This window comes from Enoplosus armatus, chromosome 4 (genome assembly GCF_043641665.1).
Source record: "Enoplosus armatus isolate fEnoArm2 chromosome 4, fEnoArm2.hap1, whole genome shotgun sequence".
Classification (NCBI taxonomy): Eukaryota; Metazoa; Chordata; class Actinopteri; order Centrarchiformes; family Enoplosidae; genus Enoplosus; species Enoplosus armatus.
In genome coordinates this window covers 4,687,946-4,701,021 of record NC_092183.1, presented here as the reverse complement: position 1 = coordinate 4,701,021, position 13,076 = coordinate 4,687,946, and the positions used below count along the sequence as shown (strand labels likewise).

The window sequence follows — 13,076 nt, the reverse complement described above, 5'->3', positions numbered from 1 at the left end:
AAAACATTGACTATCAAATACATTTTAAACACAGCCACAATAGAAAAAACACTGAATATGCTGCTTTTTAGTTATGTTCTGTATATTTTGGTAAATCCTACCTTCCTGAAGGTTATAATGTTTAGTTTTTTATTGATACTGTTAAATTAACTCTATGGTCGTTTTTTCATTACAGTTTGTAATACTTTATTGTTTTATACTTTTAAAAAATGACTATGTTATGTTTTTGTCCATGTGTAGACTTTTTGAAACGTGTTTTATACTTTTATACTATAGGATATCATTGGACTAAAAGCACACAATTCATTTACTCTGACATGTAGTATCATAACAGTAATAGACGTAGATGTATTACCTGAGTCAGATCATCATCATGTTAACTGTTATTCTTATAGCCAATTGGATAATCGTTAATTAAAAAATTACTTTTTTTTTGATTGATTGATACATATATTTTAAAGAATTTCAAACAATGGTGGAAATTCTCACATTTTTTTTCAGAACCCAAATATATTGATTATGTTACATTTATTTTTTTGCACAAATACATACATTTGGGGAGCAATTTGGGGTTCAGTGCTTTACTCAAGGGAACTCTGACATGTGGACAGCAGGCTCAGGGGATTCAAATCACCAACTGTACAATTAATACAACCAGCTCCACCACCTGAGCTACAGTTTATCCAGTGTACAATAATATAAACCAGAGGAAAAACTGCAAATCCTCTAGATCTAAATGATTCTTGATTATTTTCAGCCAGGGGTGAAAGAGTAGTGTATATAAACAGCTTTCAGCAACATAAAGCTACAATAATAGATGGAAAATCTTAAGAATTAAACAGGCCAATGCATGTACTGAAAACCACTGAAGGGCATGAGAGCACTTTAATTGCACCAGGGTCATAGACAATATTGCAGAGCGAGGCGGATCAAAACAGACAAGTTCGTGCACAGCCGGTAAACCTCTTTCACACACTTCTTTTTCAAAGCTATGAAGGGAGTACAGTACCTCTCTCCTAATCTACCTGACTTCAGTACCCTGAGTGCAGAAAGTGGCAGGTATTGTCTTCCATTCTTCTCACTTTCTCATTCTGACAGTAACCAGAGCCTGCGATGTATTGTCCCATTGTTGCCTCAATTACTGGTCGACTCGGGTTCAGAGGGATCAGCTTGCGTCGCTCTCTTTTCCTTGGCTATGGGAAGGCTGACCGGAGGGGGGTCTGCAGGCCAAGGCTTTTTCACAGGGACCCAGAGGAGTGGTGATAAGGCTCCGAGTGTAGTTGAGGATTAATGTCACAGCTGCACAATTGCTATTGAGAAACGAAAAACAATTTTGGTGTCAATGGGAGGGTGTGTAGAAGATTTGATATCTTACTGTGGTTGTATGGATGACGGAGGCCCTACCAAACCTCAGCTAAGAAATCTTATTTTGTTTTATTTAAAGCATTCATTCAACATAATTAGTACCATCTCTGGTTGTTTGGGGCTAATAAAGATTATTTTATTACCCTAAACAAAAAACAGATGCCAAGCATCATTATTGGGGTACTTTTGAGGAAAACGTGGTCAGACATCATTACACCAGTAGAGGGAGTAAGAGTATAATTTGCTGTTTCTAGTTTTCTGTGCTGGAATATGTGTCTCTGATAGAAGATGAAAGAATTTAATCACTGTTTTTTTTACTAATTTAAAACACTCACTTCTGAATTCTGTAAGGCGGAAAATATATTTAAAAAATCATATTTTGACAGTGTTGTCTGCCTGCCTGGTACCCCTTGACCTTTGTTTTGCTTTGCTGTTTTGGTGGACCTGGTAATTTAGTCTTTTAAATTCATTTTGAGTGTTTTATAATTCATTTAGTTAGCTAAATGGGGGAAAGACACTTTAAGGTGGGGAAGCTTCTTTTTTGCAAAGTTTTCAGACTCATTGGCAGGTTAGTATGAAACTGGAGGACATACTTAGTTTGATTGGAGGTAACTGAGTAATTCATTATCTTGGGGGGGCGAACTTTGGTAAGTTAAAAAAAAATGTTTGTGTGTACGTTTCTCCATGTTTTTGAGAGTGCAGTGGATGGATTCGTGGCTGCAAAACTGAATACTGTAGTCAAATTGTTGACAGTGAGGTTGGTATTTTAAGTTGCTGATTTTACAGAGTAAGATCCTGTTCATTGATAAATGCAGACCAGGGGCGTGCGCTCTCCTTGGTACTGAAGCGATGCTGATGTTGGCAGATTATTGTGTGGATTATTGCCTTGCAAGGCCTCTTGTTTCTCACCCGGCTGGCTGACTCTGTTCAGCTTTGGCTGCTGACTCTGGACAGGATGCACTGACTGTCAGTCCCCATCATAGAATAATATACTGATATCATATGAGAGAAAAATCATAAACTCACTTTGGAGTCGCCATAAACTGTTATTATATGATCTGATAAATTATAGTTAACCTCGATGTGGTTGAATGTGGTCATTTAAGTGTTACAGTATTTTCAGTTCATTTACTAAACTGTACCAGAGTCCAGACAGAGATATTATATGAATATCGTAGTAAATATTAGAAATGGCAATTTCTGTTCTGTGTTTATGAACAGAATTACTGATTATATTATTCAGTGACCGGGAAGAGGGAAGAGGAAGTGTTATTGTACATCCAAGACATTTTTCGGGAGACCGTTTTTTTGATAAATTGTGAGCCCTCATTATTTCAAATGCACTGCCTGTTTGGAAGCACTAGTAAACATTTTAGAGGATTATTTTGCTTCTCCATGGAGTCGCAGTTGTCTTGCCAATAAATAGCGAGCACACGCTGCTGCTGAGTTTCTCATAAACGAAACCAGCCTTTAAACAGTTTCAGAGTGAGAACTAGATGAAAGAAACACAGAAACACCTTTCACGAATTAAGAAGTCACTGTTGCATACATCCCAAGTGTTCCAGCTTATTACACGTCCTTCCATGTTTGTTTTTTTTTCATGGTGTTCCAGTTGTAAAGCTGAACTCCTGCTGTTTCCCCCTAAAATGTGCAGGTTGCATGCTTGACCTCATCCCAGAGGGGAACCAATAGGTTACACATGGCACTCCAAATCCTCCCTCCATGTGTGTGTGCACCTCCAAACAGTCTGGGAGTCATTTCACATATCTGATAAGTATTTAGCTCCATGTGGCCCATATGCCTCTCAGCCTCCTGGATACATAATATTGTGGTGTTTTATTAAGAGGACAGAATAAAACAAAAGAACAAGCGCAACACAAGCTTAAGAAACATGCATACAGTGTTTAATTTGCAACCAGGACACATTAAATAAAACTACAAAGGTACTTCACTTATACAAAAGATAGATTATATCCCATTCACATACAAAATAACAATAATTTACTGTATAAATTAAACATTTCACTATTGCTATTTACAATTTCATGAAAACAATGTTTTGGCCCCTCCAGATCATTTCCCACAGGGCTCCTGGTGTTGTTTTCACGCCATCGAGCACTACAGGACATTCACATCAACTACAGTTTGGGAAAAAGACAGTTTCCAACCGCTCAGGAGATAGCGCGGAAGTTTCCGATTGAATGGAGGACGGGACAGAAAATGGGAGTTTGCATAATTCACCAGGCTATCCAAACAAATATGCCCTTGTTAGATTTTGACTGTCAGATTTTGTTAGCTTGTGTTTGATTTGAACGCACATTAATTTCCCATCGCTCTCACATATAGGCTCCCTTTCCCCACTCTCTCTACGCATGGTCTGCTCTGAACATCACAGACCCAGGGGCATGTGCTCTTGTCTTGCAATAATTAACATGAGTTACAGTTGAGCAGACAGGCAGAATATAGCACATTTTTACAAACGTCTGATTGGGAAAGAAAAGTTCTTCATCTTTTTTTTTTTTTTTTGTGGGCCTCAAATTCTGTCTGATTCCTGGAAAACTATAAATCTTTTGAGTTGAATGTCACTGTGAGGCTGCATCACGTGTAAAATATAACCTTTTGTGTCAAGTGCTCAGGCTTTCTTTTCACTGAAACTGAATGCGAAAGTGAATAAGTACTGTTTCGTCTTGGAAGCGAATTTAAGTGCATTGACGTTCTTAGAAGTACATTGACGTGATTAGAAGATTTCTGCGGTGACCATCTGCAGAAACTCCCGCTAACATTCACTCCCACGACAGGAAAGGCCAATTACTATGCCAATGGCAAACTGGTAGATTTTGACCTTTCACAAGTAGTTTAAATGTCACAGCAATGCACAGAAAACCGTCACAGCTGCAAACCCGCTGTCAGCTTGTGCATAATACCATTGAGTGCTTTTGGTTATATTTCTGTCTGGGTATATTGTTTGCGCTCAACCTTTTGGCCTGAAATCAAGGTGACAAGTAAAAGCTTCCAGGTCTGCAGCGTCTTGTAGAATTTTAGGCAATTTACTGCTTTAGAGAAAAAGACGCATTCCACTTTTGAGCTAAGTTGATGAGTAAGTACGAAAAGCACTTTGACAGGTCTCTCAAATGCTTTGCCGAGACACAAAATGAAAGAGCGGACATAAATATCATCATTCCCACAGTGAATTACATAATATACAACAATATTCATCCCCCCCGTAATCAAAAGACAACTTAATGTGAACAATATGTTCAGTAAATGTCCAAGACTACACATAAGAGCACAGAAATGAAAAACAAACATTTCTTTTAAAGCCTTGTCCGTTACTACATGAAGAGTTCCACAAGGCTATGTGTTCATTTTGGGAAAAAAAACAAAAAAAACATCATCTAATGTCCATCATGTAACAAAAATGTAAAAGATCCAGTCTGGAGAGGTGTTCAGTTGAGTGTACTATGTTTAAAAAGACTAATATTTAATGCTTTCGCTGTACAAGATGCGGCATCATTTTTTTACTTTACATTTAAGTGGTGGAAATCCTATTTTGGACTGAAACTCTTCACATCCACGCTGATTTTAAAGAAGTGCAGACTCTTGTGAGGGACCCCGGTCTGCTTCGTGAAAGAAACAGATGTGAGGGATCTGAGACAAGGGAAGAGGAGATCCTTAAGGCACTTGAACACCATCAAACCGGAAAGACTCCCACCCACAACCGAGCAGAAAAAGCCCTCAGATCTTCCCAAGCCTCCCTAAATGGCAGTTTGACTGCAAACTGCACCCCCCCCCCCAGTGAACGACGCTGTTTTTTGCCTCCACCCAAATCCACATGAGCGCTGAGTGAACGAGTGGGCGAGCGCGTGCTCTTTCTCTCTGATCTTTTCAATTTATGGCGAGTGATTCATCTCCAAAGTGCTGTGATATCTACCTTCCGTGTGACGTCTCCATGTCCTTTTCCCCTCTCCTCAGAAAGCTAGTTGTCATGTAAAACACATCAAAAAGAAACTTTGCATATGGAATCAAATAGACAAATAAATACACAACTCTTTGGATGGGAGGATTCTGGTTTTTGGCTGCACATGTTCATCGTCCATATGAGGCAGTTAGAGGAGTTATATAAAACGGTTAAGCTGTTAAGAGTTGCAGCATGTGTGTATGTGTTTCTTCATCCTCTCCTTGATACTCGTGAAGATTTCCACTGTGACTCTGAAGCACCAGGAAGGAGTAAACCTCCCTGTTTCCTAAACCGAACACACAGTGAAGTTAGCCGTTATTCGGTGTCCGGCTGTGTTGTGTTTTTCACTGGTGAGCCTGCAGTCTGGAAGGGTTTTATTTTTTTGGAGGTATGTTGATCGTTAGGGACGTCCGTGGGTGATGGAAATGGAGCCTCGCTGAACCAGAGAAGCTTCCCGCATGTTAAAAGCGTCCTTGAGTCTTTGAGTCAGAGCTGCAGATCTTCTTCCATCCAGTCCTTCGCTCTCCTCTCCCACACTGAGGTCACTGACAGCCCTGCCTGTCCCTCTCCTCTTTGGTGCTGAGAGCAGGATGGGAGGGCCCAGCCACTTCGGCCCACGGGCCATTTAGTAGCAGTCACTCAGTCAGTTGTCATTAGCCACTCGGTTGTTGGCTTGTTAGCGTAGCGCCTCATAGAGTTTCATTGTCTGAGGGCCTGGCATCTGACGGCACTTGTACAGAGTTGTTATGGATGGCGGTGGCGTTTTTTTGGCGATGGAGCGCAGCAGTGGCGCTAGTTGCCCACCAGGGGGCTGAGGTCGCCGTGGTGGTTCTTTAGCTTCTTCTTGAAGAGGGAGATGGTGGAGGGTCGGTACAGGATGATCCAGGGCTCAGAGGACGCCGTGCTCTGGCTGCAGCTGTCTGAACCGCTGACCGTCGGGATGTTCGGGGACCTGAGAGGGAAAATGAGGAGGAGAGGAAAAGTGACAGTAAAGAAGATGGAGAGAGAGAAGAGCAGAAAGGAGTTAACGAAAGAAGGTGGCCTTCCATGCTAATGGCACTTACAGCGTTTATCGCACTCCGTCTACCACTATTGATGGTCGAAATCTAAATACTTTGTTTTATTCAACCTAAAATCAGCAACTTTACCTATAGATTGTTTTTAGATGATTTCACTTTACAATCATGAAAGAATGATTCAATATTGTGCCTATTGTGTATTTTAGGAATGAAAAATAAAGAAAGGGGTTTTCTGTGCACCATAAACTTGGCTTTGGACCAACTTAAAACCTCTTTGTATTTGTATTATCAATTTTGAGGCACATAAGAAACATTGAAAGACAAAGAAAGAAGAGGATTTATGAACTTTTTCACTTAAATAAAAGGAATGTTCTACTTGAAGAAAATGTTTAAACAAATGCAAAGAATTTCAAGTTGGTCAACAGACGAGTTTTCTCTCTCACTGTTTTATTCCTTTGCAGTGCCTGTGTGGCAGCTATGAGGGGAATCTCTGGATTTACACATTTCTGGCTTTGGCGACTTCTAGTGGTAGGATCAAAAAAGACACAGTGGCCGACAGGTACGCAGGCCAATCATGAACTGACTGAGCACAACTTCAAGACAACTGGATTGTCCCCGATGTTTGATGCTATAATCAGCACATTGGGATTTTAAACATGTCCTCTTTCATCTTTTTCCAATATGACATGACCAGTGCACAACAACACACATGAGTGCTTTGACATTTGATGCATGGTTGACCGCGCACACCTCGAACATCCTCATACTTACTTGACTGTGATATGCAGCAGCAGCTTTGCCACCATGGCTATGACCGTCAGTATGAGGAGAGCAGCCAGAGCGTAAATGGTCCACACTACAGAGAGGGAGCAACACAGTAACAAGACATCAAACACAGAATCACTGTAATGAAAACAAACTGAAGCAGACTGAAAGGATTAGCAAGAGAAAGACTTATTCAAGCTCCGCCGGCACACCTGTTAGCAGTGTTCAGCCAGCAAATTGTCAAGAAATGGTGATGCATTATCACTGCACATCTGTTTTCTTCTGGTTGAGAAATACATCAGATAGCCCTTTGAGACTAAAGAGTGCTCAGAGTTTGGAAAGAGTAACATTTGAAGGAAGCAAAAAAAAGCACAGAATGCGTCAGTCCACCCTGCGTAGCTTTGACAAGAGGGCTGATTGTGATCAGCAGGGAGACCCAAAGTAACTTCAGTTATGAATCACTGAGAGGAAAAAACAAGCGTCATGTAGCATTACTTCTACGTGTGATCATAGGAAGTCACTCTGGGCCGAAGCTTCCAGAAGCCTCTCATCAAACTGAGATGCTTTTTCAGAGAAACCAGGTCACGCTAAACGGGAGCTCTAGCCAAGAAACCTCCCACAACATCCCTGCAGAGGTAGAGAGAGGTGCAGTAGGTGCAGTGTGTCATGGGTGTTAACATACTAGCGCTGTGTCCGGTGGTCTCGCCGCGTCCAGCCCACTGACCTGGCATGTTGTGCTCCGGTTTACCGGGGCTGGACGTGATCACGTAGAGGATCTGGGAGGAGCGTCCTTTAGAGGTGCTGTTGGATCTCTCTGTGACGCCGCCAGCTAGCTGGGGCCCCGCCGTGCTGGAGACGTCCTCTCCTTCGTCGTCGTCATCTCCTTCAGCCTCCATCGTTCTGGTGTCTTGGCTTCTCAGTGCTGGGGAGACAAAAACTGATTTAGATTCAGGTTCATAGACAGTTGGGTGTTGTTCCTTACACTATCAAGGCGCAGACATTAGATCAGATCCAAATCTACGAAACTTTAAAACCGATAAGTCAGGGTCTTTACTCCCCAGGGGTTGCTGATCGACTCAAAGACTACTTAGTCAGGTGCTGAGATTTCAAAATGTCTCTCGTCAGTTATTTACTTGCATTCCTGAACAGAAAATTTTGTTTTGTGGTTGCAAGAATGAAAGCTGTTATCAGGGCCAAAGGAGGTCGTACAAAATTACAAAAAGATTTTTGGTTAATATATGTGAATAAGGACTATTTAGTTGTTCCAGTTTGTTATTTGCCTAATAAATAACAATACAATTTATAGTTTGAAACAAGTTTTTGACAGATTTCTAAAATATTTGTGTTTTCTCATTTTTATGACAGGTGGTCTAATAAATTTGTTAAGCACTGTATATATATATATATATATATATATACTTAAACCTGCAATAACTGATTTTTTGGCCACTTGTGGACAGCAGGAAGAAGTTGTGAACACCATGTCGACATAAAGTACTTTCACCTCATAAAGTTGAAACACGTTAGCACACAGTTGCTTATTTACACATTCAGCAGGTGCAGAGCAACATTATCATTCATTTGGAGTCGTGTTTCTGGCCACCTAGCAAATGTAAGTCCAATGTTTACTCTCATCTTTGGTCTGTATTCAGTCTCCACCACCTCCTGGGGGAAATATCGTGCATTTGATGCTGGGCAGGTAGCGAACGGTGAGCTTTTTCGCTGAAAACAGCTGCCTGCTTTGGCCAAAAACAACGCAGATGAGAGTAGACAAAACAGTAAAGTTGCGGGCTGGAAAACCAAAACATCGAGCTAAAGGGAAACGCAGAGTGAGAGAGTGAGAGTGACTCCATTCACACACAAGTACAGTAGTCATGTGATCCACTGTTAATAATATAATATTGATTATAGCTGCCTTAAAATGTACTTTTATGTTTGTCAATAACAAGAAAACAAACGACAGCACTGTTACTGAGTGCCATCACATTCATCACATTACAATCACTGAAAATTGTCTTTATATAGCTCTACGTAATTTGCATATAATTATCCATCAATAGTAAAGAATACAACAAAAGGAAAAGAGTGTAAACAAGTTCAGAGAAGATGGAAGAGGCAAACCAACTGCCATTTTCATTATTCAAACAAATATATAATTCATTTTGTACATGTTGCAAAGTATAAATCATTTCTCAGTCGGTAAAGTTATTCTTCCGATCTTTTTTTATTAATCTTGTTAATATTACTTTCTTTAAGCCCTAATTGGAAAACTGTTACAGTTCTGCAATATGACATATCGCCTCTTGAAAATGTGACTATTTCCATGTATTAAAGGCTTTCATAGCTCCCAGGGAGAGGAGTGGTGAGTGGTGTGTCCTGTGCCAGAGACACAGAAGAGGAAAAGCTCTGCCATCTTGTTGTAATTTCTACAAGTTAAGGACATCACTTAACGCCCCTTTAATTACTCCCGTGGGTAAACTGGGCCGTGGCAGCAAGCACGCAGTAATAGGATACATCATGTTGATCACGTTGTTGAAAGTATATACAGCGGAATCACCAGTGAATATTTAATACTAACAGCATTCGACGAAACAAATACATTTTGCAAGAATACTCAAGCATGCTGTAAACACGTGGTGTTGAGAGACTTTCTGTCCACTGCAGACATGATTCAAAAAGTGTTTGCAATAAATTCTGTTTGTTTTAACCTGCTTACAGCACCAGATGGGCAGAGTTTGCTCCATAAAACAACAGTGCCAGAGAGCGTGGACTATTTCAACTCGTTTATGTGTTCCCAGAGGAAAGCAATATCCTAAATAACATCTCCTCTGCCTTTCATTTACTTCTCCTAAAACATGTGATCCATTTAAAATCACTGTGTGACTTTGCAAATTTCCCTCTTCCTACTTTTACTTTTTTAACTCTGCTTCTGAGAAACAAACCGTGGAATGTCTCATGCTGATATTTATGTGTCTCTTGACTCTTTCATTATTTTTCCTACATCTTAATTTGCAGTAAGGTTTGGTGAAGCGAAACATCTATCAACAATCTGTGATTGCAGTCACATAGGATATGCTTTTCTTATTTGCCTCAGACACGTCTTACAAACAACGCAGATGCTCATGTCCCTTTCAATTGCTCGCAAGTGGGTGGGAAGCAGAAATAATTAAGTTATTGGTGATCCCAAATTAATACAATTATAATTGGGGACATATTCACAAAATATCCTAAGGCTAAAATGAGCTCCTAATTAGCCTAGTTAGGAGAGACTCCTAAAAATAAGGTGCACATCTGTCCTAACTTTAAGACTTTTGAGAGTAATTGTTCACTAAAAGCCTTTTAGTGCTAAAACTTGCCCTTAAGTCTGGCAGAAGTTGGAGGACCTGCTCACAATCATGTCATGTCAACACCGGAGATGATGGTTTACACAACTTTCCACTACTTGGACATCAGAAAAATGCAGTTTGCAGCTCTGATCAACTATCTCAGCTGCCTGTCAGAATCATTCATCAAACCAGAAATATGTAGGAAGTAGATCAGGGACCAATGCCCCCCCCCACACACACACACTTTTGTTATGTTAGCATGTAGGCGTGGAGTACTCATGTAATAATGTAGTAATGACTACTGAGTACTCATGGGTCTGAACGTAGGTTAAATCAAACACCCAGAGCTACTTCTAAAACACTATTTGATCCAGGCCTGTTCCACTCTTCTGTGAATGGTGGTTGGATGTTAAAGCAGCGTGGAATTTTTTTCATTCTTCTTTTCATATAAATAGCTCAACCTGACTGTGATGTTGCCAGAATTTCCCGCATGTTCCTCATTTGCAAACAAAATACCATGCTTCAAACCCGGGCTCAGCTGAAACGCTCCATCGTCATCTGAGAGCGTTTATCCCGAAATTACCGTTTCGACCGATCAGCGCGTCACCGAGATGTATTTAGAGTTGATACTCAGTTTAACTGTTGTCTTTCTGTTTCTGTTTTTTTTTCTCTGTACCTGAGTTGACGTGTATTTTTCTCTCTATCTGTCTGTAAAAAAAAAAAAAGCTATTACTTCAGGGGGTGACCTTTTCTCATATCATGTCTCAGATTGCATTTCTTGGCTACATGATGCCTCACGCAAAAACGAGAGCCAAGACATGAGCAGAAAGGATCGCGCCCGTCCAGAGGTCAGAGGATTTTGACCTTCGTATATTGTTTTTACTGTGACGCCACCGGGCAAGAAAAAAATGACAAATGGAGGCAGAGAGGGAGGAGCGGCGACAGATTGCCTCCCAGTGTAGCGAGCTTGAATGTCACCTACACTGAATTATTTCAGGGTGTGCTTCTCTCATGCTTCCAGAAATGAGTCTATTAAATCATTTTTGGTGCATTCAGACTTTTCACGCAGACTCATTTTGAGAGAACATAATGTGGAGAGATAGAAATAATTTGCTGTGATGTCTTTTAACTTTCTAGTTCTCCATCTACATGTCTGCTCCACAGTGAAATCACGCTATCAGAAGGCGCGATGCATAGTATCGCACTATTTTGTATGTAGGTGGCATAAAAACTCGCTGTGCAGTTCACGAAGGAACACACTCTGGAGAAGCAAAGCAGCCTGCCGCAGCTTGATAAGAGAGTGAGTTCCTAGAAAAACAAAACATTATTTAAATATGCAGAGTCACCCGGGGCTGTGAGACATTGACTAGCAAATGAAAAGAGAAAAGGGCCTGCCAGTGGCGTGACAACTGCTTCACCACAGCTAACAGTCTACAAAACACGGGACTGCTGTGCAAAACTCCATCACGGAGCGAGCAAATGTGGCCCTAGGTGGGTTTGAGAGGGTACTGTGGTTCAGGATGTTTGCTAGAACTCTAGAAACATTACATGTGATACTGCTGAAACCTTTCTCTGGCATGTTGAAATCCTACCTTGGTAAAGCAGAGCAAATCCCTGGGCCTGGTTGGTGCGGTCTGAGTAGAAGTACAGAATGACAAAGTCGCCCGTGACGTTCACCAGCTCCCGTGGACGGCTGCGCCAGTCGAAGCGGGCCAACACCTGGTTGGTGTAGCCGTCCAGTAGCTCCACCATGTCCGTCTGGTCAGAGATGTCAAAGAAGGTGAAGTTGAAGAGAATGGCGGAGGATCCGGGAACCTGTATAGTCCAGTAGCAAACACGGCCAGCCCCGTACTTGTCGGGGAAGTCAGGGGAGTAGATCACTCCCGATGGAGAGGAATAGTTCCCACCGCAGGCCCCCACTCGGGCTGGAAGAAAGAGGAGAGAATAGTCAGCGATATCTGCTACCAGAGTTTAGAAGATGTTGAGATTAGTAAGATTGTTGAGTCTTTTCAGTCAGTTATTTTGAGGAGAGGACGGGTGTTGGTGTCAAGGGGATGCACTACTGTGCTTTCTGGAGGTGAACTAGAGCCTAATTCCACTAAATTCAACAAAACAAATGACAGACCTGTTCCCACCTTGGGTTTATACAAGCTGCAGGCACCAACATTAAGAGCACTAAGGGGTATTACCACAGATACAGACGTGTAAAAGTCAGACCCAGTTAATAACACTCACTGTCGAAGATGATGACCCAGCCGTCTCCACCACAGGGCTGGGTGTGGTCGCCAAAGCAAACGTGGTTACACTCCATGCTAGGCGACTCGCCGTGGTCGTGCGGGTCCACCTCGTTGCCACAGAAACAGGCATATCCTGACTCCATTCCGGCGAGCTGCAAAACACAAAAGGAGTTATGCAAATCAATGCATCAGCAATTCAAAACAAACTTTGGGTAACGCTTCCCATAATGCTATTCATTATAAATCCATTTGGCATGGGTGCCGACGAGGAAAACACTGTGGGAGTCATTCCAACAAACTTCAGGGAGGAAACATCGAGATTTTGGTTATTTTTTTCTACGATATTCAAAATGGCTACTTTTTCTATAAAATTATGCAGGGTTACAGAGCAACTTTGCAAAGAAAA

The 13,076-nt window shown here is 41.4% G+C and overlaps 1 protein-coding gene across 1 annotated transcript in view; it reads right to left on the bottom strand.

The window, feature by feature from the left end:
* Positions 1-6,115: 6,115 nt before the first annotated feature.
* kremen1 (kringle containing transmembrane protein 1) overlaps positions 6,116-13,076 on the bottom strand; it is a 52,559-nt gene continuing 45,598 nt past the window's right edge. Inside the window, exons 5-9 of the mRNA XM_070904960.1 lie at positions 12,669-12,822; positions 12,026-12,358; positions 7,790-8,029; positions 7,114-7,198; positions 6,116-6,275 (exon numbers count right to left, since the gene is read on the bottom strand). Coding sequence (XP_070761061.1) covers positions 6,116-6,275; positions 7,114-7,198; positions 7,790-8,029; positions 12,026-12,358; positions 12,669-12,822 — 972 coding nt within the window. The remainder of the gene's footprint in view (positions 6,276-7,113; positions 7,199-7,789; positions 8,030-12,025; positions 12,359-12,668; positions 12,823-13,076) is intronic.